At 52.8% G+C, this 26,038-nt stretch overlaps 1 protein-coding gene across 3 annotated transcripts in view; it reads left to right on the top strand.

Moving 5' to 3' along the window:
* SENP6 (SUMO specific peptidase 6) overlaps positions 1-26,038 on the top strand; it is a 213,981-nt gene that overhangs the window by 123,587 nt on the left and 64,356 nt on the right. For all 3 annotated transcript variants that reach the window (XM_075340189.1, XM_075340188.1, XM_075340190.1), the window contains one exon: positions 13,260-13,369. In XM_075340189.1, coding sequence (XP_075196304.1) covers positions 13,260-13,369 — 110 coding nt within the window. The remainder of the gene's footprint in view (positions 1-13,259; positions 13,370-26,038) is intronic.

Raw genomic sequence — 26,038 nt, 5'->3', positions numbered from 1 at the left:
TAAGGTACCCCCATTTCGCTCTTAAGCAGGATTTACTCTACCGGGTAGATGAAATACGGGGCGTGGGGGTAGAACAGTTGGTGGTGCCCCAGCCGCATCGCCGGCGGGTCCTCGACTTGGCTCATAAACACCTGATGAGTGGCCACCTAGGGGTCAAGAAAACGCAGGAGCGAATATTGCAAAGGTTCTATTGGCCCGGGGTCTTTGGGGAGGTAAAACAGTTCTGCGAAACCTGCCCGGAGTGTCAGCTTACCGCACCCCTGACCCATTTTCGCAGTCCGTTGGTACCGTTACCCATTATAGAAGTCCCTTTTGAACGGATAGGGATGTATCTGGTGGGGCCCCTCGTAAAGTCCGCTCGAGGGCACCAACACATCCTAGTGATCGTTGACTATGCCACCCGGTATCCCGAGGCGATACCTCTCAGACATACTGCAGCAAAGCTTATAGCTCGGGAGTTGTTTGCTGTGTTCTGCCGGGTGGGGTTGCCCAAGGAGATCCTTACGGATCAGGGGACCCCATTCATGTCTAAAGTGACCAAAGAGCTATGCCGGCTACTCCAGATCAAGCAGTTGCGTACGTCTGTGTATCATCCTCAAACGGACGGTTTAGTCGAGCGTTTCAATAAAACCCTGAAAACCATGCTAAGAAGGGTGATCTCAAAAGACGGGAAAGACTGGGATATGATGCTTCCCTATTTGATGTTTGCCATACGAGAGGTGCCACAGGCATCCACGGGGTTTTCGCCTTTTGAATTGTTATACGGGCGACATCCCCGGGGATTGTTGGACCTGGCAAAAGAAACATGGGAACAAGAGCCCACCCCCCACAAAAGTGTGATCGAACACATTTTAGGTATGCAGAACCGCATAAGCGCGGTCATGCCAATTGTGAAGGAGCATTTACAGGAGGCTCAGGCCGCGCAAAGCGGCCCCTACAATAGACAAGCCACCGTGCGGACCTTTAAACCCGGGGATCGGGTGTTGGTATTAATCCCCACGGCGGAGAGTAAATTCCTGGCTCAGTGGCAAGGCCCCTACGAGATAAAGGAAAGAGTCGGGGTGGTTAACTATAAAGTATTGCAGCCCGGTAGGCGGAAACCTGAACAAATATACCATGTCAACCTATTAAAACCTTGGCAGGAACGGGAAAGCCTGATGGCTGTTTTTTCCCCACCTCCCTCCTCTTCGGGTCGTTCACATCCGGCTCCAGCGACCTCCGGAGAGGACGAACCGGAAGTAAGGATTGGAGAAGCCCTCACCAAGCAACAGAGGCGAGAGGCCAGACGGATGGTTCAGCAGAACCCCGATGTCTTCTCCGAGCTGCCCGGTAGGACCAGTCTGATACGACACGATATTGTCACCGAGCCCCACCTGAAGGTACGCCTGAAGTCATACCGGGTACCGGAGGCTCAACGACAAGCCATATCGGAGGAAGTAAAGACAATGTTACGCCTGGGGGTCATCGAAAAATCCCGGAGTGAATGGGCTAGTCCGATTGTCCTAATACCAAAACCCGATGGCTCCTTAAGGTTCTGCAATGACTTTAGGAGATTGAACGAAATATCCAAGTTCGATCTCTACCCCATGCCCCGGGTGGATGAGCTGATTGATAGGCTGGGACAGGCGCGATATTTTACCACGCTCGACCTGACCAAGGGGTACTGGCAGGTGCCACTAACGGAGTCCGCCAAGGAGAAAACCGCTTTTGTTACGCCGGAGGGTCTCTTCCACTATGTTGTCTTGCCTTTTGGGTTACATGGCGCTCCAGCCACGTTCCAGAGGTTGATGGACTTAGTGCTGGAACCCCACCAGGCGTATGCATCAGCGTACCTGGATGACATCATTATTTACAGCTCCGATTGGCAGACCCACTTGGAACAGGTACAAGCGGTGGTGGACGCGCTTCGAACAGCCGGATTGACAGCCAATCCCAAGAAATGTGCATTGGGACTCACGGAAGCCCGCTACTTGGGCTACGTGATAGGCCAAGGAGTGATTAAGCCCCAAATTAACAAGGTTGAGGCGATCCAGAAGTGGCCTAGACCCCTGACCACGAAGCAGGTTAGGGCCTTCCTGGGTATCGTGGGTTACTACAGGAGGTTTGTAAAGGATTTTGCGGGACTATCAGCCCCCTTGACGGACCTTCTCAAAGGCAAGAAGTCCGTCATGGTGCGCTGGACTCCGCAGGCCGAGGACTCCTTCCGGGCCCTGAAGGAGGTCCTGTGCGGACAGCCCGTTCTGGTCAACCCTGATTTCCGGAAGGAGTTCATAGTACAGACTGACGCCTCAGAGGTCGGCCTGGGGGCAGTGCTGTCTCAGGTGGTTCAGGGGGAGGAACACCCCGTCACCTTCTTAAGTAGGAAGCTCACCCCTCCCGAGCGGAATTATAGCGTAGTGGAGAAGGAGTGCCTGGCGATCAAGTGGGCCTTGGAGTCCCTACGCTATTATCTGCTTGGACGGCAGTTTCGCTTGGTGACGGATCACTCTCCACTGGTCTGGATGAGGTCCGCCAAGGAACGGAATGCCCGGGTTACCCGGTGGTTCCTTTCTCTGCAGAACTTCCGGTTTACGGTTGAACACCGGGCCGGTAGGTTGCAGGGCAACGCCGATGCCTTGTCCCGCGGCCCGTGTTTGATGGCGGGAGATCAACCCCGCACGCTTGAACTGAGGGGGGGGGTATGTGAGACTGTGACCGGGGTTATCTATGACGGCCGGTATGTCTCGCCCCGGTTGTGCTCACTCCATGATAGAAAGTAAATCCACTATAGGGTTAATGCTCTTTCCCTACAGGCTGAAGGAAGGGTTAAATAGAATCAGGAACAAGGGCAGGTGTGCCGGGTGTGAGGGAGTGAACAGAACTCCCTGAGTTTTCTGCTGGAGAGGCACATGTATTGTGTTATGGACTTTTGTTTGGACATTAAAACCGTGTGCTGTGAACCTTAATGCCTGGATCCCGTGTCTTCTGCTGCGCAGCCGACCGTGCTACCTCACTATATATATATATATATATATATATATATAGATATAGATATAGATAGATAGATAGATATATATATATATATATATATATATATATATATATATATATATATATATATATATATATATATATATATATATATATATATATATATATATTTTCTCTGTTCGGCCGAGTTGTTTTGCTTTTGGCTATATACCCTCAGTGATCACTCTCCTAGGAGACAACAGCATGTCGTCCACAAGGAGCAAGGGCGCTAAGGCAAAGGGTTATTTTGCAACCTGTACCTTTTGTGCAGCTATGTTACCTGCAGGTTCCACCTACCCTCACTGTGAGCAATGCTCGGCCCCTGTTGCACTTGCTCAGCCGGAGCCTCGGGCACTAGTGGGACCCTCGGCTCAGGCAGACCCGCCTGCTTCCCCTGTCCAGGTGGCAGGGACAGAGTTTGCAGTTTTTGCTGAGAAACTCTGAGTCGCTTTCACAATCCATGGCTCAGTCTATGGACAAATCGTCTGCTAAGCTACTAGAAGCCTTGCAGTCCAGATCGGTCCTTACACAGGCCTCGGGCACTGTTGGATCATCGCCTCCAGGCCCCTCTCGGTCTGCACCGCAGCGTGCTCCCGGGGTGGCCCCTAGGTCTCACGTGGAGGACTCCGGCACGGACCACAGTCCCAGGCCGGCTAAGCGGACTCGCTGGGAATCTTCCCCGACTTCCTCACGCTGCTCGGGGTCTCAGCTTGAGGACTCTCTGGAGGATGAGGCGGACATCGCAGCTCAGGGCTCTGACCCTGACGTTGCTCTCAATCTTGATACACCTGAAGGGGACGCCATAGTAAATGACCTTATAGCGTCCATCAACCAGGTGCTAGATCTTTCTCCCCCAACTCCACCTATAGAGGAGTCGGCTTCGCAGCAGGAGAAACACCAGTTTAGGTTTCCCAAACGTACACGGAGTGCGTTTTTCGATCACTCTAACTTCAGAGATGCTGTCCAGAAGCACAGAGCATTTCCGGACAAGCGCTTTACTAAGCGCCTTAATGACACACGTTACCCCTTCCCCTCTGACGTAGTTAAGGGTTGGGCTCAATGTCCCAAGGTGGATCCTCCAGTCTCTAGACTGGCGGCTAGATCTGTAGTATCAGTTGCAGATGGCTCATCGCTCAAGGATGCCACTGACAGGCAGATAGAGTTCCTAATGAAATCCATCTATGAAGCCACAGGCGCGTCTTTTGCCCCGGCCTTTGCAGCCGTGTGGGCACTCCAAGCTATCTCAGCTTGTCTGTCTGAGATTAATGCGGTCACACGTACCTCTGCTCCGCAAGTTGCGTCTTTGACTTCTCAGGCGTCGGCTTTTTCGTCCTACGCCATGAACGCCGTCCTGGACTCTGCTAGCCGTACAGCGGTAGCATCCGCTAATTCGGTGGCAGTCCGCAGGGCCATGTGGCTACGCGAATGGAAGGCAGACTCTGCTTCCAAGAAGTTCTTAACCGGTTTGCCGTTTTCTGGCGACCGATTGTTTGGCGAGCGATTGGATGAAATTATTAAGGAATCCAAGGGAAAGGACTCGTCCTTACCCCAGTCCAAACCGAAGAGACCTCAGCAACGGAAAATACAATCGAGGTTTCGGTCCTTTCGGCCCTCAGCCAAGTCCCAATCCTCCTCGTCCAACAGGCCAGAGAAGGGCCAGAGGAACTCTTATGCATGGCGGTCTAAGTCACGTCCCCAAAAAACCGCCGGAGGCACTGCCTCCAAGGCGGCCTCCTCATGAGTTTCGGCCTCCCCAAACCGCATCCTCGGTCGGTGGCAGCCTCTCCCGCTTTTGCGACGCCTGGTGGCCACATGTCCAAGACCGATGGGTGAGAGACATTCTGTCTCACGGTTACAGGATAGAGTTCAGCTCTCGTCCTCCGACTCGTTTCTTCAGAACATCTCCGCCCCCATCTCGGGCCGGCGCACTTCTTCAGGCTGTGGGCGTCCTGAAGTCAGAAGGAGTGGTGATTCCCGTTCCCCCTCAGGAACATGGTCACGGTTTCTACTCCAGCTTGTTCGTGGTGCCAAAGAAGGACGGATCATTCCGTCCCGTTCTGGACCTCAAACTGCTCAACAGGCATGTGAGCACCAGAAGGTTTCGGATGGAATCTCTCCGCTCGGTCATCGCTTCGATGTCACAAGGAGACTTCCTAGCATCAATCGACATCAAGGATGCTTATCTCCATGTGCCGATCGCACCCGAGCATCAACGCTTCCTGCGTTTCGCCATCGGGGACGAACACCTTCAGTTCGTGGCACTGCCTTTCGGCCTGGCAACAGCCCCACGGGTCTTCACCAAGGTCATGGCATCCGTTGTGGCGGTCCTACACTCTCAGGGCCACTCGGTGATCCCTTACTTAGACGATCTCCTAGTCAGGGCACCCTCCCGGGTGGCGTGTCAACACAGCCTGACCGTCGCTCTGGAGACTCTCCAGCGGTTCGGGTGGATCATCAATTTCCCAAAGTCCAAGTTGACACCGACCCAATCACTGACTTACCTCGGGATGGAGTTTCATACTCTCTCAGCGATAGTCAAGCTACCGCTGGACAAACAGCTTTCGCTGCAGACAGGGGTGCAATCTCTTCTTCGGGGCCAGTCACACCCCTTGAGGCGCCTCATGCACTTCCTGGGGAAGATGGTGGCAGCAATGGAGGCAGTCCCCTTCGCGCAGTTTCATCTGCGCCCACTCCAATGGGACATTCTCCGCAAATGGGACAGGAGGTCGACGTCCCTCGACAGGAACGTCTTTCTTTCCCTTGCAGCCAAAACCTCTCTTCAGTGGTGGCTTCTTCCCACTTCTCTGTCGCAGGGAAAATCCTTCCTGCCCCCATCCTGGGCTGTGGTCACGACGGACGCGAGTCTGTCAGGGTGGGGAGCGGTTTTTCTCCACCACAGGGCTCAGGGAACCTGGACTCCGACAGAGTCCTCCCTTCAGATCAATGTTCTGGAGATAAGGGCAGTGTATCTAGCCCTAAAGGCGTTCCATCGGTGGCTGGAGGGCAGGCAGATCCGCATACAGTCGGACAACGCCACGGCGGTCGCGTACATCAACCACCAGGGCGGCACGCGCAGCCGTCAAGCCTTCCAGGAAGTCCGGCGGATTCTGCTGTGGGCGGAGGCCACAGCCTCCACCATCTCCGCAGTTCACATCCCGGGCGTAGAAAACTGGGAAGCAGACTTTCTCAGTCGTCAGGGCATGGATGCGGGGGAATGGTCTCTTCACCCAGACGTGTTTCGAGAGATCTGTCGCCGCTGGGGAACGCCGGACGTCGATCTCATGGCGTCACGGCACAACAACAAAGTCCCGGCATTCATGGCACGGTCTCAAGATCACAGAGCTCTGGCGGCGGACGCATTAGTTCAGGCTTGGTCGCAGTTTCGACTGCCTTATGTATTTCCCCCTCTGGCGATGCTGCCCAGAGTGCTGCACAAGATCAGGCCCGACTGTCGTCGCGCCATTCTCGTCGCTCCAGATTGGCCGAGGCGGTCGTGGTACCCGGATCTGTGGCATCTCACGGTGGGTCAACCGTGGGCGCTCCCAGACCGCCCAGACTTGCTGTCACAAGGGCCGTTTTTCCATCTGAATTCTGTGGCCCTCAACCTGACTGTGTGGCCATTGAGTCCTGGCTCCTAGCGTCCTCAGGGTTTTCTCAAGATGTCATTGCCACCATGAGACAGGCCAGGAAACCAACGTCTGCAAGATCTATCACAGGTCTTGGAGGATCTTCTTATCTTTATCACGTCTTTCGCAGAAGGTGGCATTTCTAGTGGCAGTTACATCGCTCCGTAGAGTGTCGGAGCTGGCTGCGCTGTCATGCAAAGCCCCCTTCCTGGTTTTTCACCAGGATAAGGTGGTTCTGCGTCCTGTTCCGGAATTTCTCCCTAAGGTGGTATCTCCTTTTCATCTCAATCAGGATATCTCCTTACCTTCATTTTGCCCTAATCCAGTTCACCAATGTGAAAAGGATTTGCACTCATTAGATCTGGTGAGAGCACTCAGGTTCTACGTGTCTCGCACGGCGCCCCTGCGCCGTTCTGATGCGCTCTTTGTCCTTGTCGCTGGCCAGCGCAAGGGTTCGCAGGCTTCCAAGTCAACCTTGGCTCGGTGGATCAAGGAACAGATTCTTGAAGCCTACCGTTCTTCTGGGCTTCCGCTTCCTTTGGGGCTGAAAGCCCATTCTACCAGAGCCGTGGGTGCGTCCTGGGCATTGCGGCACCGGGCTACGGCTCAGCAGGTGTGTCAGGCAGCTACCTGGTCTAGTCTGCACACTTTCACGAAACACTATCAGGTGCATACCTATGCTTCGGCAGACGCCAGTCTAGGTAGGCGAGTCCTTCAGGCGGCGGTTGCCCACATGTAAGAGGGGGCCGTTTCGGCTCTTTTTATTGAGGTATTCTTTTACCCACCCAGGGACTGCTTTTGGACGTCCCACTTGTCTGGGTCTCCCAATGGAGCGACAAAGAAGAAGGGAATTTTGTTTACTTACCGTAAATTCCTTTTCTTCTAGCTCCTATTGGGAGACCCAGCACCCGCCCCTGTTCCCTTCGGGCTGTTTGTTCTTTTGTGTACACATGTTGTTCATGTTGAATCGTTTCTTTTGGTTCATGGTTTTCAGTTCTCCGAACATCCTTCGGATTGAATTTACCTTAGACCAATTTATAAGTTTCCTCCTTCCTGCTTTTGCACCAAAACTGAGGAGCCCGTGATGCACGGGAGGGTGTATAGGCAGAGGGGAGGGGTTACACTTTTTAAAGTGTAATACTTTGTGTGGCCTCCGGAGGCAGAAGCTATACACCCAATTGTCTGGGTCTCCCAATAGGAGCTAGAAGAAAAGGAATTTACGGTAAGTAAACAAAATTCCCTTTTCTCTTATCCCTGTATAAATCTTACAGCAGCTGTCTAATGAAAATAACTTCTCTATGCACAGGATAGGTGATAACTTACTGATCGGTGATGTTGGACCGCTGAGACCTGCACTGTTTGGCAGAATGGATGATTTTTAGCCCAACTGCAAAACATTATCACAGTAACAAAATGACGCAGCAGATTGAACACTAGACCTCTGATCCATTCATTCTCTGTGGGGCTGTAGGAAAAAGCAAAGCGCAGCTCTCAGCAGCCACATGGGGAATAAGCGGAGCATTGGTTGAGCATGCGCACTGCCACTCCATTCTGTCGTCTCTCACCGATCAATAAATTATCACCTCTTCTGTGGATAAGTAATTACTTGTTTTTACCAGACAACCCTTTTCAGAATCTTTGTATGTGTCTAGTCAGTTGTCATAATATCAGTGTGAAATACAGGGTAAGAAGAGAGATTTAAAGGGGTTATCTGGCTTATTTTACTTATTTTTTGGTATTTCACTATTGGGCTACATTGGGGCAGGTAAGTAGATGGCAACTACCTACCTATCCTGCTGTCAGCCCCTCTCCCCCAGCTCAGAGTGGTCATGTGACCGCTCCTGCCGGGATTTTGCTGCTTCCTGTGCTGATACGTCAACAGGGGCAGGACCTTGTTGACGGGCATCACCGCCAACGTCATGTTGCCAGTCTGCTGCCGACCAGGTACAGTACGATGAGCCCCCACCCCTCTCATCCTTCCTCGCCCCCTCCCCACATTCCATACTCTCCCCCGCTGCTTGTGCGCTGCTATCTGTGCCCTGTTTCAGCCGGGGTCCTGGACAAACAGGGTTTCCCGCTCTGTCTAGGACACAGTCAGCGCTGTTTGCCACAGCTCATTGTGTTGTATAGGGCCCGGGTAACTGTGTCCCCCCTCCCCTGTGCGCTGTCTCTCTCCTCACAGTGTGATGAATGCAGCCACCGGCTCTCCTGGCTTTTGAATACAGCCAGGAACAGAGAGCAGGGACGTCACCTGACACCAGCGAACAACAGCACTGCGCTCTGCATCACCTAGCTGTAAGCAGGCTGCAATCATCACAGCACTGAGGAGAAGATAAAGCATGGGTGAGCGAGGTGGGCAGAGAAGAGTGCAAGGGGAGAGAGTGCAAAGGTGAGAGACAGAGTGGAGTGGAGCTCAACCAAATAGGAAGGTGTCCTGTTTGGTTGAGCTGAAGGTAAACAAAGAGCTGCAGAGAATAAAGTGATAATTCAAGAGGAACAAAAGTTAGAAAACAAAAAAAAAATAATGTAGAGATGTTTTATATGACAATACAGCACAGATCAGCTTAAAATTTTTTTTGGAGTTTGTCTGACAACTCCTTTAATATATAGCCTGTAATTCGGAAAGCTATCAACTCCCTGACATCTTACCTCAAGAAATTTTTAAGATAAAACCAAAGGTGAATTTCATACTAAAGGTCTATTTAATTTAATAATCTGATCACTTTTCTAATATACTTCAATTTAAAATCTCCCAGACATTACCCCTCTGCTTCTGGTCCTTTTTTTTTTTTTTCCTTCAGATGATGTTTTGTTTGCAAATACTCAAGGCATGATGGGTCACTGAAGCGGGATGTCATCAGGAGGCTGGGGCTGCTGTCACTTCCACAGCCTCTTTCCCCACTCTGTAGTTAAGTGTCATCAGTGACATCCATTTCAGGGACTGGGCTAGTCACTACTCTACAGAACATGCGCCAATTGTCAATTTTCAATGCATGCACAGTATGTGCTCCCTGTTCTGTATTCCTTTGAATGTGCACTGACATTGTGTTGCCTCACCGGCTTTAAAGAAAAATGACGAGCCAGCAAGAGAGTGCAGTCCTCAGGGAGCACATACTGAGCATGCGTTGGAATTGACAGCTGACGCATGAACTGGGGTTTCTCCAACACAATGACATCGGAAGTAAAAAAAAAGGCAGACTGGAAGTTTGAGAGGGAATAATAGGGAATTTTTAAATGACATATATAAGGAAAGCAATTAGATTTTTAAATTAAATAGGCTTTAAGTATGAAGATCACCTTTTGTTTCAGATCACCCCTTTAAAGACCCCATACACATTAGATGTAAACAGGCTGAAGGCACTGACAGTCTAATGTGTATGCTGGCTTCCCAACTATTCCCCCACAGATGATTATGGAGAAGACTAGAAGGTGGCCCGATTCTAACGCATCGGGTATTCTAGAATTTATTGTGTAGTTAATGTATGATTTTTGTTATATATATCGATGTTGTCTGTATTTGCCAAGTGTTTGTGTAGTGCCCTGTAAATATTCTGGGTGTTGTCTGGGTGGGGGGGGTGAGAGCGGTGTTGTTTGTGTGTTGCATTGTTTGTAGAGCGCTGTGTGTCTGCAGCGTTGTGTGTGTGTGTGTGTGTGTGTGTGTGGTGCTGCGTGTGTTGTGCGGTTTGTGTGGGTGTGTGTGTGTGTTTTGGTGGGAGGTATGTTTTGTGCAGTGTGTGTGTGTGTTGGAGGAGTAGTCCTGGAGGGAGAGGAGGATAATAGGAGGAGTAGTCCTGGGGGGAGAGGAGTATAATAGGAGGAATAGTCCTGGGGGGAGAGGAGGATAATAGGAGGAGTAGACCTGGGGGGAGAGGAGGATAATAGGAGGAGTAGTCCTGGAGGTGAGGAGTATAATAGGGGGAGTAGTCCTAGGGGGAGAGAGGAGTATAATAGGGGGAGTAGTCCTGGAGGTGAGGAGTATAATAGGGGGAGTAGTCCTGGGGGAGAGCAGGATAATAGGAGGAGTAGTCCTGCGGAGAGAGGAGTATAATAGGAGGAGTAGTCCTGGGGGGGAGAGGAGGATAATAGGAGTAGTCGTCCTGCGGAGAGAGGAGTATAATAGGAGGAGTAGTCCTGGGGGGAGAGGAGGATAATAGGAGGAATAGTCCTGGGGGGAGAGGAGGATAATAGGAGGAGTAGTCCTGGAGGTGAGGAGTATAATAGGAGTAGTCGTTCTGGGGGGAGGGGAGTATAATAGGAGGAGTAGTCCTGGGGGGAGAGGAGTATAATAGGAGGAGTAGTCCTTGGGGGAGAGGAGGATAATAGGAGTAGTAGTCCTGGGGGGAGAGGAGGATAATAGGAGGAGTAGTCCTGGGGAGAGAGGAGGATAATAGGAGGAGTAGTCCTGGGGGGAGAGGAGTATAATAGGAGGAGTAGTCCTGGGGGGAGAGGAGGATAATAGGAGGAGTAGTCCTGGGAGGGAGGAGTCTAATTGGAGGAGTATTCCTGGGGGGGGAGGAGGATAATAGGAGGAGTAGTCCTGGGGGGAGAGGAGGGTAGTAGGAGGAGTAGTCCTGGGGGGAGAGTAGGATAATAGGAGTAGTCGTCCTGGGGAGAAAGGAGGATAATAGGAGGAGTAGTCCTGGGGGGGAGAGGAGGATAATAGGAGGAGTATTCCTTGGGTGAGAGCAGGATAATAGGAGGAGTAGTCCTGGGGGGAGAGGAGTATAATAGGAGGAGTAGTCCTGGGGGGAGAGGAGTATAATAGGAGGAGTAGTCCTGGGAGGAGAGGAGTATAATAGGAGGAGTAGTCCTGGGAGGAGAGGAGTATAATAGGAGGAGTAGTCCTTGGGGAGAGAGGAGTATAATAGGAGTAGTCCTGGAGGAGAGGTGTCTGATAGGTGTAGTAGTCCTGGGGGTAGGTGTATAGGTGCCCAATGTGTGTGGGGGGCGTGGCCGAGCGGGGCAGACGTGGCCGAGCGTGTGGGGGGCGTGGCAGAGGGGGGGCAGAGTGTGGGGAAGCGTGGCCGAGGGGGGCAGAGTGTGGGGGGGGCGTGGCCGAGCGGTGCAGACGCCGAGCGGGGGCGTGGCCGAGGGGGCAACTATGCAAACCGGTTTCCATAGTTACCTGATGTGTATCATTGTTATCAGCGTACGTGTGCCGGGAGTCCTGGTATGCTAGTAAGCATGGTACACATCAGGTAAGTATTCAAACAGATAGTGCTGGGTCACTTGTTGGTCTCCTGCTGTGCAGCACGCATCAGCGTGTGACAGCGGGAGACGATCTGAATGGGGAGGGAGCCGGCATGCGCTGGTAACATGCTACACAATATTGCCCGATGTGTACCATGGTTACCAGCGTACCCGTGCCCACACCAGCGTACGCCGGCAACCCCAGCAATGCGAGGGTATGTTGTCGGCTGGGTTGCCGGCGTTCGCTGGTGTGGGCTCCCGGGGGTACAGCACTCACCTGGGAGTCGGGTCTCCGTGTCGGTTCGAGGAATGCGTGCGGGGGGCGGGGCCAGAGCGAGCGTGCAATGCGTGAGGGGGGCGTGGCCAAGTTGCCAATGCGTGCAGGGGGGCGAGAGGCCAATCCGTGTGGGAATGCGGAGCCTGGGCGAGCGGCCAATCCGTGCGGGGGGCGGAGCCGAGGCGAGGCAAGCGGACAATGAGACGCTTGTTACGGTAACGACAGAATTTTGGAGCAAGACAGACAGACAGAATAAGGCAATTATATATATAGATAAGGATTGGGCAGTTTGAAGGACAAAGGAGTTAGGCGATGAAATTCAGGCAGCTGTGGCAGCACCTCCCTCCATTGTGAAACACATGAATGCCTGGCTGAGCAAAGTATTCATGTGTATGAGGGAATTCAGCGATGGCTGAATAAGCACTTGGTCTGTGGCTATTGAAACTATATGGCCACCTCTAATGTTATGACCTCTAAATATCCTGTCCTGACACTTCATTATTCTTTTAAGTAGGAAATCTGTCCTGTATGACCAACCACAACTTAGAGGGAACCTGACTTGTGGAAAATGGTATCTATTCTGTAGGTGGGAAGTTTTAGAGCAGGAGACGCTGATCAGATTGATCACATTTTTGTGGTTAAGGTTTTGTATTTTCTTCCCCGGTGTTTCTTTGCAGATGAGACCAGTGGGCAGTCCTATCCTGTGACTGACAATTGTATTAATATGACTACCTGTCAATCACTGAGGAGAAGTGCCCACTGGACTCGCATCACTGCAAACACCAGTGATTTCAGGGAATAAAATATAAGTTGTCGAATCTTTTCCAACAAACCTTTATATTATTCTGCTCAGCTTCTCTTTCTCTGTACCATGATGTCCACAGGTCAGATGCAGGCACAACGTGACAGGTTCCCTTTTAACTACAGTTGTTTCAATCGTTAATTTCTCTGTAGAGTGCCACAATTGTAAAAACTAAAACTATATCTGTAGAGAAAGGGGCCTCCAATATATCAAATAAAAATGTAATGTAAAATGAATCTGTCACTATTCTGAAAAGGGCAACTTCATACATATGTCACAATCCAGGCACTAAATGCATATCTGGCATAGGCCTGGAGTGGTTCAGACCTGATTTTTTTTCTTCTTCTTCATACAGGTTACATCAGAAAGTCAAATGAAATTGCGGAACACCACAGCTCACTTGCCGTTCTTTGATGATGAAGAAGAAGGTGACACACACACTGTCTTTGTTGGGCCAATTGAAAAGTAAGTTTATATTTCATGTTCCTGGAAGGCTGAAGTTGATATGCAGCTCGGCTACTTGTTTGAGATGTATGAAAACTTCATAAATAGTGCTGTGGATTATTTTTGGTCCACATAAATAGAATTATATTTTCACTTGGACAGCTTTTTATGTTTTAAGGATAACTTGCCCTGTTATTAATTACAGGTAATCGTCACTAAAAAGGGACAGGAAAAATTAAATCCTTATTACTGACTTTCATAATATATTCAGAAGACACAACTAATTATTGAGGCTTTAATTGAAGCTAGTATGAAAACCCATGTTATGAGTCTGAGAATGAAGATTTGTAATGCCACATGTTGACGATTTCGCTCCAGCCAAATTAATTGAGAGGCCATTATTTAGGGCACCTTATGAATCCATTTGTGTTGCCATTTCTGGTTTCTCTGACGCCTCATTGGGGAACACAGGATTATGGGTGTTATGCTGCCTATCCATAGGAGGACACTAAGTAGATGCAAAAGCATAGCTCCTCCTCTGCAGTATACACCCCCTGGCCGGGCCAGGCAAGCTCAGTTTTAGCTTAGTGTCTGTAAGAGGCACTTCCTTTCAAGGTTTGTTATTTTTTGAGGGCGACGGTTTCCTTTGGGACCAATCTCCCACTACCATCAACGGGCGGGAACGTGGAGTGTCGCCTCCACGTACACCCGCCTGCGACGCTGGATCCTGGGCTGGACGACGGGTTCCACAGACACCGATTTTCCAAACCCCAGGGTAGAGGCCTTTGCCCCTATAGCCCAATTCCTCAGCCCCTCTCTGCAGGCTCTGAGTTGAAGATGGCACCAATTCCTCAGCCCCTCTCTGCAGGTTCTGAGTTGAATATGACACCGACACAGCAAGCTGACTCTGCTATTTTCACTGCCTGGAAAGCAGTGTTTTAAGGTGAGATCCCCCCTGACTGGTTTCCCAGACAAAGTGAGAAAAGACGCTGCAGGGAAGTCTGCCAGGACATTTACAGTATTTATTATGTGCAAGGAGCAAGGATCCTGCACACAGTGTTAACTTTCTCTAGCTTGCTGGCTGGAGGAGGGGGAAGTTCTGCTGTTTGCAGAAAGTCTTGCAGGTAATTTCCCGGTGGCAGGGGGGGAGGGCCCAGGGCTCAGGGACTCACGCTGTTTTTATTTGCACTAATTATTTGCTCTAGCAGAAAAGCTGGCTGATAACCACAGGTGACATGATGTGTGCTGACTGTAGGGAGAGGGAGGAAAACTCAGAAGCTCCCTTCCCGCCGTTTTTTTACTACCCACAGCAGGGGGCACACTGACTTCATCTTCCCGCTCTTTTAGCGCTAAGCCCCGCCCCCCACAGCCACGATAAGCCAATCCCCCCCCCCCCCAGGAAAGCGTGCGAAGATCTTCATAGAGCTTAATCCCTCCTGAGGACAGGGTCATCGGCTGATTCTGGTGAGGTGCTTGCTTCAATTGTAGCTCTGCTGGGCAGTGCTAGCTACGGCAGCACATATGCTCAAAGGCAGAGCTACACAGAAGATTGATTAGCATATTAGCATGGCTCCTGCACAGCAGGCCAAGGATGATGACATGGAAATGAAATGAAACATTCAACATTTAATTGCTCCCCCTTCTGGCATACTCCTATTAGGAACATGCAGAAATCTAAGGGCACTAAGAGTACTAAGGCCCACATAGTCTATTATTCAGCCTGTACTGCCTGCCACGCTGAGCTACCACGTAAACACACCTCTTCTCTCTGTGAGTCCTGTGCCCCTATAGCCCCCGAAGACCCCCCTGCCACCACCGCCGCAACCGGCAGCCCAGAGCCTAGGGCCCCCAGCTCACCGGAATGGGCACAGTTTCTGTACCAATCCATGGAAAAACTGTCACAGAACCTGGTTCTGGCTATGCAATGTCGTCCTCCACACCATTCTGGGTCCCTGGACGGAACGCAACCTGAGGATACCCCTATGGAGGATCCTTCTGAGGTAATCCGGGCATATGCTTCACCGGTTGCAGGGATCAGGAAAAGAGCACACGGCCGGGTGTCTCCAGCGGGCTCTCCCTCAGGAACACACAGGGCAGGCTCTCCCACACGCTCCACAGCTTCTGATGAGCTGGAGGAGGGAGAATGCTGTTTGTACCAGGAGGATTCCTTGGTTTCATCACCCCCAGATGATCAAACTGCAATAGACTCCCTTATAGCAGCAATCAACCAAACTCTGCATGTGGAGGAGCCCCCATCCACTACCACTGACCATGCGGTCTCCTTTAAGAGAGCAAGGAAACCCCAAAAGGTTTTGGCTGATCACCCAGAGTTTCAAGATATCCTCACAAAGCAAAGGGAGAAGCCTGACAGGCGCTTCGGTAACCGAAAACTCATGGAGTCCCGGTAGCCTTTTGCCTCACCTGCCCCTAAGGGCTGGGCCGATCCACCCTCGGTCTTTACCCGATGGTTCCTCCATCAAGGACCCAACAGACAGACAGGTGGAGCACCTCGCCCGCTCTGCTTTTGAGGCTGCGGGTTCCTCCCTCTCGCCCTCCTCTGCCTCTGTGTGGGTCGCAAAGGCGATCTCGGTCTGGGCAGACTCCCTTAACACTTTGCTTGAGGAATCCCAGTTCACTCATACCTTCACAGAGGTAACAGCTCAAATTGCCGCTGCGGCGGAGTACCTCATCCAGGCCTCCATGGACGCTGCTACCTGCGCAGCGTTTGCCGCCTCAAATACCATAGCCATCCGTAGAGCTCTCTGGCTCCGACAATGGCGAGCGGACTCTGCCTCCAAGAAGTCTCTCACGGGCCTTCCCCTTTTTTTCCAGACCGATTGTTTGGCTAACGCCTGAACAAGCTCATTTCTGACGCCACGGGAGGAAAGAGTACCTCCCTCCCCCAGCTGAAGTCCAGGACGTCCTTCACCAGACGTCCACAGTCCTCGTTCCGCTCCTTTTGGAACTCATTTGGTTGGTCGACATCCCGTGCTGTCCCCGCCACCAGCCGCGGACTACGCAGGGACCGACCTTCTCAGCTCTCCCCGAAACCCACTTCGTCATGGCAGCCTAGACCGAAACAGTCCAGGACTAGGGAGACTTGGCCACAACGTTTTCCCCCCTCATGACTCCTTCGGCACCCCGGAAGACACACTCATTGTAGGAGGTCGTCTGCGGCTCTTTCAACACATCTAGGCTGCCGCCTCAATCGACAAATGGGTGCGAGATCTTGTGTCTTCCGGTTACCACATAGAATTTCGGACCCGACCCCCGAGTCGGTTCTTTCTCTCAAACCCCCCAAAGACTCGAAAACGACGCAAAGCTTTTTTCTCAGCAATCCACTCGCTCCAAACAGCAGGAGTGATAATACCTGTCCCATACGACGAGAAGTTCGGGGGTTTTTATTCCAACCTCTTTGTGGTCCCCAAAAAGGATGGGTCAGTTCGACCCATCCTGGACCTCAAACACTAAACAACATGTGCACGTACGGAGATTCAGAATGGAGTCCCTAAGGTCCATTATTGCATCCATGGTCGAAGGGGAATTCCTAGATCACCAAAAGTTCCTCCGCTTCGCAATTCAGGACTCCCACTTTCAATTCGTAGCGCTACCCTTCGGCCTTACAACCGCACCAAGGGTCTTCACCAAAGTCATGGCGGCCGCCATGAGCGTCCTTCACGCCAGGGGAGTAGTCGTTCTCCCTTACTTGGACGACCTCCTCATCAAGGCCCCCTCCTTCCGTGACTGCTCAACCAGCGTACAGATCACTGTGGACACCCTATCCCGCTTAGGGTGGCTAGTGAATCTGGACAAATCATCCCCGATCCCATCACGATCCATCACCTTCCTGGGCATGTCCCTGGACACCCGTCGGGGCTTGATCCTTCTCCCTCAGGACAAGGCGTTCGCTCTTCAACGAGCGGTACGCTGCCTTCTACGTCCTCCGTCTCGCTCCATTCGACTCAGCATGAAAGTGCTCGGCAGGATGGTGGCGGCTATGGAAGCAGTACCCTTTGCTCAACTGCACCTCCGCCCACTGCAGCTAGCCCTTCTAGCAGCCTGGGACAAGAGCCCCTTCTCCCTGGACAGACATCTTCACCTGACGCCTTCAGTCAGGTACGCACTCCGCTGGTGGCTTCGGTCCTCATCCCTATCGAAGGGGAGATCTTTTCTCCCAGTGAACTGGCTGGTCCTGACCACGGACGCCAGCCTCTTAGGCTGGGGAGCAGTGTACCGGCACCACACTGCTCAAGGACGTTGGACGCCCCAGGAGTCTTTTCTACCCATCAACATCCTGGAACTCCGCGCGATCTTCCTCGCGCTCAGAGCGTTCTGCCCTCTGCTAGCGGGTCGTCAGATTTGAGTCCAATCGGACAATGCGACAGCTGTAGCCTGTATCAATCGGCAGGGGGGCACCCGCAGCAAAGCTGCTTATCTCGAGGCCCACAAGATCCTCAGCTGGGCCGAATCGACGGGATCAGTGATATCAGCGGTACACATACCGGGGGTAGAGAACTGGGCAGCAGACTTTGAGTCGCCAAGGCCTGGCTGCCGGAGAATGGTCTCTCCACCCAGATGTGTTTCTACACATCTGCACTCGCTGGGGCACACCAGACGTGGACCTAATGGCCTCAAGGTTGAATGCAAAGGTACCCGCGTTCATAGCCAGGTCACGCGACCCGCAGTCCATCAGTGCGGATGCTCTAGTCTGCTCCTGGCACCACTTCCGCCTGCCTTACATATTTCCACCTCTACCCCTGCTGCCGCGGGTAATCAGGAAGATCAAGGCAGAGGGAGTCCCGGTGATACTGATGGCACCGGACTGGCCCAGGTGCACCTGGTACGCCGAATTAGTACAAATGCTCACAGACGCACCGTGGCGCCTTCCAGACATCCCAGACTTGCTGACCCATGGGCCCATTTCCCATCAGAACTCCAGAGCCCTGAAGCTGACAGCGTGGCCATTGAGACCTGGGTATTAACAAGAGCGGGATTCTCCCCCGCGGTTATTGCCACCATGATCAGTGCCCGAAAGCCTGCTTCATCCCGCATTTACCACCGTACGTGGAAAAATCTTCCTTTCATGGTGCAGGGAAACTAACGTCCAGCCTATGCCTCTGGCCATCCCCAAAATTCTCGACTTTCTACAGTCTGGCTTGCAAGCGGGGTTGGCTCTCAGTTCCCTTAAAGGTGTCTCCGTGCTCTCAATCTTCTACCAATGCCGCCTGGCTCAAAAACCGCAAGTCAAGACCTTCCTCCAGGGCGTTTCCCATCTAGTTCCCCCGTACAAACGGCCGCTGGAACCATGGGACCTCAACCTCGTTCTGGACGGTCTCCAGAGGTCTCCCTTTGAACCCCTCAAGGAATCTTCCCTTGCTCTTCTGTCCTGGATTGTAACATTCTTGGTGGCAATTACGTCCATCAGACGGGTTTCGGAGCTAGCAGCACTCTCTTGCCGCGAGCCTTTTCTGATCTTTCACCAGGACAAGGTGGTTCTGCGCCCCCTTCCGGATTTCCTTCCAAAGGTTCTTACCCCGTTTCATTTGAACAAGGACATTGTTCTGTCCGCACCCGGTTCATAGGGTGGAAAGGTCTCTGCATTCGTTAGACCTTGTCAGAGCTCTCAGATATTACATATCTAGGACAGCCCCCTTTAGGAAAACGGACTCTTTGTTTGTCATTCCTGAGGGGCCTAAGAAGGGACAGGCAGCTTCAAAGGCGACGCTGGCTCGCTGAATTCGCTCTGCGATCCAGGAAGTGTACTGCTTGCAACTCGAGCCCATTCCTAGTGGGCTGCGGGCTCATTCCACGCGAGCAGTTTGCGCTTTGTGGGCCATTCGGCATCAGGCTTCAGTGGAACAGGTGTGTAAGGCTGCGACCTGGTCTAGCCTACATACGTTTTCAAAGCATTACAGAGTCCATACCCAGGTTTCAACAGAGGCAAATCAGGGTAGGAAAATTCTGCAAACGGCAGTAGAGCGCCTCTCTCAGTAGGCGCTCCAGGCTGTCTGGGACTGGTTCCTAGTCCTTGGTTTGTGTTGTCGTCTTTTATGTTTCCCACCCATGGGCTGCTTTAGGACGTCCCATGGTCCTGTGTCCCCCAATGAGGCGTCAGAGAAAAACGGATTTTCTTTTTCGCTCCTAATTGGGAGACCCAGACAATTGGGTGTATAGCTACTGCCTCCGGAGGCCGCACAAAGTACTACACTTAAAAGTGTAAGGCCCCTCCCCTTCTGGCTATACACCCCCCCGTGGGAGCACGGGTCCTTCAGTTTTTTGCTTTGTGCGAAGGAGGTCAGACACGCACACATAGCTCCACTGTTTAGTCAGCAGCAGCTGCTGACTATGTCGGATGGAAGAAAAGAGGACCCATACAAGGGTCCCCAGCATGCTCCCTTCTCACCCCACTTTTTGTCGGTGGTGCTTGTTAAGGTTGAGGTACCCATTGCGGGTACGGAGGCTGGAGCCCACATGCTGATTCCTTCCCCATCCCCATTAGGGCTCTGGGCGAAGTGGGATTTTACCGGTCTCCAGGCACAGAGACCGTGCTCCATCCGCAGCCCCTGGAAAGCCGCTGGATATGGAGCTGAGTATCGTCAGGGACATGGCCCTGCTCCGTCAAGGTACTCTGTGTCCCCGTGCATACGCGCGCACACCGCAGCATGGCTGGGTGTGTTAGTGCGCCGGGGACAACAGCGCTGCTGCGCTTATGCCATTTCCTCACTTCAGCTTAGCTGAGTGGGTAGACTCAGGGAGAACGGTCGCGCCGGCCGCTGGGACTGCGACGCGGCTGGGACTTGTGGTGCGCCGGGGACTTCCGCGCTGGCCGTGCATATATCACGGCCGCGCTTATTACTACAGTCCCCGGCTTTTGCGGCCTAGTTCGTTCGTTCCCGCCTCCGCACCTGCCAGTCAGGAGGAGGGCGGGACGCTGTACAGAGCATCAGCGCTGAGGGCTGGAGTCGTTTTTACATACTCCAGCCCTCACACCAGGCACAGTAGGACGCAGTTTCCCGCTCTTTGTTTGTGGCACGCCCACGGTCCGCCCCTCTTCACAGAACGCCGGCAGCCATTCCTGCCTGCACGCTGAGCTGCAGAGGGGAGACGGGGAGACCCAGACACGGGATTCTACGGCCTCATACCCGCTGTTCAGCGGGCGGTAAGCAGCCCTCAAGGGCTCACCCCCACTTGTGCCGTTTGTATACTGAGTATTTTGTGTTGCAAATACTTTGTACTGTACGGTCGCTGGTGATTCTCGGCTATATACCCTCCTAGATTACAAGGAGGCAACAGCATGTCGTCCGCAAAACGCAAGGGTGCCAAGGCACAGACATTATATGCTTCCTGTACCGCATGTGGGGCTGCTCTACCGGCAGGTTCCACTGACCCCCATTGTGTGCAGTGCTCGGCCCCTGTGCAACTTGCACAGCCGGGGCCTCTGCTGGACGTGACCCAGGGTGTACCACCTGTGAATGCTGTCCAGGTGACAGGAACGGAGTTTGCAGCTTTTGCTGACAGATTGTCTATGACCATGTCAAGGATTCTTGAAACATTGCAGTCTAGACCAGTAACTCAGACCACGGACACTGTGGCATCATTGCTCCCTGGTCCCCCTCAGCTGGAACACTTCCAAGCTCCGGGGGTGTCACATGCACCCCAGGGTGACGATTCTGACTCGGACGACAGTCCCAGACAACCTAAGCGGGCTCGTTATGAGGGGCCCTCAACTTCGTCTCACTGGTCAGGGTCCCAGCGGGACGGATCTATGGGTGATGAGGCGGATGTAACTGATCAAGATTCTGATCCTGGGTCCGCCCTCAATCTGGATACACCGGATGGTGACGCCATAGTGAATGATCTTATAGCGTCCATCAATAGGATGTTAGATATTTCTCCGCCAGCTCCTACTCAGGAGGAGGCAGCTTCACAGCAGGAGAAATTCCATTTCAGATATCCCAAGCGTAAATTAAGCACTTTTCTGGACCACGCTGACTTTAGAGATGCAATCCAGAAACACCACGCTTATCCTGAGAAGCGGTTTTCTAAACGGCTTAAAGATACACGCTATCCTTTCTTTGTCGCTCTATTGGGAGACCCAGACAATTGGGTGTATAGCTACTGCCTCCGGAGGCCACACAAAGTATTACACTTAAAAGTGTAAGGCCCCTCCCCTTCTGCCTATACACCCCCCGTGGGATCACGGGCTCCTCAGTTTTCATGCTTTGTGCGAAGGAGGCACACATACACGCATAGCTCCACTGTTTAGTCAGCAGCAGCTGCTGACTATGTCGGATGGAAGAAAAGAGGGCCCATACTAGGGCCCCCAGCATGCTCCCTTCTCACCCCACTTTTGTCGGCGGTGTTTGTTAAGGTTGAGGTACCCATTGCGGGTACGGAGGCTGGAGCCCACATGCTGCTTTCCTTCCCCATCCCATTAGGGCTCTGGGTGAAGTGGGATCTTATCGGTCTCCAGGCACTGAGGCCGTGCTCCATCCACAGCCCCTGGGAATCTGCTGGACATGGAGCGGAGTATCCTCAGGGACATGGCCCTGCTACGTTGAGGTACTCTGTGTCCCCGTGGGGACCGCGCACAGACACACGGCAGCACTGCTGGGTGTGTTAGTGCGCCAGGGACGGTGGCGCTGCCCGCACTGGTGCCATCGCACACTACAGCGTAGCTGGGTGTGTTAGAGTATTGGGGGACTACCGCGCTAACCGCCACTGCCATTTTTATCTCAGGCGCGGCTGGGACTTGTGGTGCGCCGGGGACTTCCGCGCCGACCAGGGCTTATATGCCGGCCGCGCTGATCACTCTAGTCCCCGGCTTGTGCGGCCTAGTCTCACTTCGTTACCGCCCACAGGCCTGCCAGTCAGGGTAAGGGCGTGACGCTGCACAGCACGGCAGCGCTGAGAGCTGGAGTATGCTTTGCATACTCCACCCCTCTCACTGTGTACACTGTGAAACCGGATTCCCGCACTTTCTGGGGCACGCCCACGGCCTCCTCCTCTACACAGGACGCCGGCAGCCATTCATGTCAGTTTTTTCTGTGGCTGAGAAAAGAGACAAGTTTGGGAAGACCCTGGCAGGGATTCTGATGGTCACACAACCGCTGTGAGCGGGCGGTAACCAGCACCTGTGGTGCTGACCCCACTAGTGCCGAAGTGCACATATAGATATATGCTTGTACGCTATACATTGCACTGTTCGGTCGCACTTTTGTATTTTGGCTATATACCCTCCTTGATGTTCGGGGGAGATAACAGCATATCGTCTGTGAAAAACAAGGGTGCAGAAGCACAGGTTTTCTATACAGCCTGTACAGCATGTACGGCTATACTGCCGGCAGGTTACAGCTCAGCCCCTGTGGCACGTACTCAGCCGGAGTCTCTGCTAATGGTCCAGGTGATGGGGACGGAGTTTGCAGTATTTACTGACAGACTTTCTGAGACTATGGCTATGATACTAGAAGCCTTGCAGTCCAGACAGGTCTCTCAGACCATGGGCACTGTTGATTCATTGCCCCCTGGTCCCCCCCCCAGTTGGTACAACAAGGTGCTCCGGGAGTGTCTACATGGATCCCGGGGTGAGGGGTCTGACTCGGACCGCAGTCCCAGAACCCCTAAGCGACCTCGCTGGGAGCATCCCTCGACATCACCGCATTATTCAGGGTCTCAGCATGGGGACTCTCTCTATGATGAGGCGGAGGTATCTGATCAGGATTCTGATCCTGAGAACGTTCTCTACCTGGATACACCTGATTGTGACACCGTAGTGAACGATCTTACGGCGTCCATCAATCAAATGTTGGTTTTTTCTCCCTCAGCTCCTACGCCTGAGGAGTCAGCTTCTCAGCAGGAGAAGTTCCGTTTCAGGTTCCCCAAGCGTACATTGAGTACGTTTCTGGATCACTCTGACTTCAGGGAGGCGGTCTAGAACCACCAGGCTTGTCCAGATATCGTTTTTTCCAAGCGCCTTAAGGATACACGTTATCCCTTCCCTTTTGACGTTGTCGAGGGCTGGGTTCAGTGTTCCAGTGTGGACCCTCCTATCTCCAGCGGCTAAATCCTTAGTTGCAGCGGAAGATATGGCTTCACTCAAAGATGCCGCTGACAGACAGATGGAGCTCTGGTTGAAATCCATCTATGAAGCTATTGGCGCGTCTTTTGCTCCAGCTTTCGCAGCCGTCTGGGCGCTCCAAGCGGTCTCAGCGGCTCAAGCGCAAATTGAGGCAGTCAACTTCTCAAACGTCAGCGTTTGCGTCATACGCCATTAATGCTGTCCTGGACTCGGCGAGCCGGAAGGCAGTTGCGTCCGACAATTCAGTGGTAATACGCAGAGCCTTGAGGTTGCGGGAATGGAAGGCAGATTCTGCTTCCAAAAAAGTGCTTAACCAGTTTGACAATCTCTGGCGACCGCTTGTTTGGTGAGCGACTGGATGAAATCATCAAACAATCCAAGGGAAAGGATACATCTTTTCCTCAAGTTAAACCGAACATACCCCAATAGAGGAGGGGACAGTCGAGGTTTCGGTCCTTGCGGGGCGCGGGCAGGTTCAATTCACCTCGTCCAATAGGCCTCAGAAGGATCAGAGGAATTCCGATTCATGGCGGCCTAAATCACGTCCTAAAAAGACCGCCGGAGGTACCGCCACTAAGGCGGCTTCCTCATGACTTTCGGTCTCCTCACACCGCATCCTCGGTCGGTGGCAGGCTCTCCCGCTGTTGCGACACCTGGCTGCCACAGGTAAAAGACCGTTGGGTGAGAGACATTTTGTCTCACGGTTACAGGATAGAGTTCTCCTCTCGTCCTCCGACTCGATTCTTCAGAACATCTCCGCCTCCCAAGTGAGCCGAGGCTCTCAGGCAAGCGGTGTGCACTCTGAAGGCAGAAGGAGTGGTGGTCCCGGTTCCTTTTCAGCAACAGGGTCACGGTGTTTACTCCAACGTGTTTGTGGTCCCAAAAAATGACGGGTCTTTCCGTCCGGGCAACAGACACGTAAAAACCAGGCGGTTCCGGAGGAATCCCTCCGCTCCGTCATCGCCTCAATGTCCCAAAGAGATTTCCTTGCATCGATCGATATCAAGGAGGCTTATCTCCACGTGCCGATCGCTCCGGAGCATCAGCGCTTCCTGCGGTTCGCCATAGGAGACGAACACCTTCAGTTCGCGGCACTGCCTTTCGGCCTGGCGACAGTCCCGCGGGTTTTCTCCAAGGTCATGGCAACAGTAGTAGCGGTCCTCCACTCTCAGGGACACTTGGTGATTCCTTACCTAGACGATCTGCTTGTCAAGGCACCCTCTCAAGGGGCATGCCAACTCAGCCTCAACGCTACTCTACAGATTCTCCAGAGCTTCGGGTGAATCATCAATTTTCCAAAGTCAAATCTGACACCGGCACAATCGCTGACATATCTAGGCATGGAATTTCATACCCTATCGGCGATGGTGATATTTCCGCTGGACAAACAGCGGTCACTGCAGTCAGGGTTGCACAATGGGACATCCTTAGCAAATGGGACAGTAAGTCGGCGTTTCTCGACAGAAACGTCTCCCTCTCTCAGGCAACCAAAGATTTTCTTCGGTGGTGGCTTTTCCCCACTTCATTGTCGACGGGGAAATCCTTCCTATCCCCATCCTGGGCGGTGGCCACGACGGACGCGAGTCTGTCCGGGTGGGGAGCAGTGTTTCTCCACCACAGGGCTCAGGGTACGTAGACTCAGCAAGAGTCCTCCCTTCAGAACAATGTTCTGGAAATAAGGGCAGTGTATCTTGCCCTAAAAGCTTTCCAGCAGTGGCTGGAAGGCAGGCAGATCCGAATTCAGTCGGACAACTCTACAGCGGTGGCTTACATCAATCACCAAGGAGGAACACGCAGTCGGCCAGCCTTCCTGGAAGTCCGGCGGATTTTGACGTGGGTGGAAGCCACGGCCTCCACCATATCCGCAGTACACACCCCGGGCGTAGAAAACTGGGAAGCAGACTTTCTCAGTCGCCAGGGCATGGACGTAGGGGAAAGGTCCCTTCACCCGGACGTGTTTCAGGAGATCTGTTGCCGCTGGGGGATGCCGGACGTCGACCTAATGGCGTCTCAGCACAACAACAAGGTCCCGGAATTCATGGCACGGTCTCACGATCACAGAGCTCTGGCGGCAGACGCCTTCGTTCAGGATTGGTCGCAGTTTCAACTCCCTTTTGTGTTCCCACCTCTGGCAATGTTGCCCAGAGTGTTACGCAAGATCAGGTCCGACTGCCGCCGCGCCATCCTCGTCGCTCCAGACTGGCCAACGAGGTCGTGGTACCCGGATCTGTGGCATCTCACGGTAGGCCAACCGTGGGCACTACCAGACCGACCAGACTTGCTGTCTCAAGGGCCGTTTTTCCATCTGAATGCTGCGGCCCTCAACCTGACGGTGTGGCCATTGAGTCCTGGATCCTAGCATCTGCAGGGTTATCTCAAGAGGTCATTACCACTATGAGACAGGCCAGAAAACCCACATCTGCCAAGATCTACCACAGAACGTGGAAGATATTCTTATCTTGGTGCTCTGCTCAGGGAGTTTCTCCCTGGCCAATTGCCTTGCCTACTTTCTTTCCTTCCTGCAATCCGGTTTGGAAAAAGGTTTGTCGCTCGGCTCCCTTAAGGGACAAATCTCAGCGCTCTCTGTATTTTTTTTTCAGAAGCGCCTAGCA

Source organism: Anomaloglossus baeobatrachus, chromosome 3, assembly GCF_048569485.1.
Source record: "Anomaloglossus baeobatrachus isolate aAnoBae1 chromosome 3, aAnoBae1.hap1, whole genome shotgun sequence".
Lineage (NCBI taxonomy): Eukaryota > Metazoa > Chordata > Amphibia > Anura > Aromobatidae > Anomaloglossus > Anomaloglossus baeobatrachus.
The sequence above is the reverse complement of the archived record's forward strand: the minus strand, read 5'-3'. Positions and strand labels throughout refer to the sequence as shown.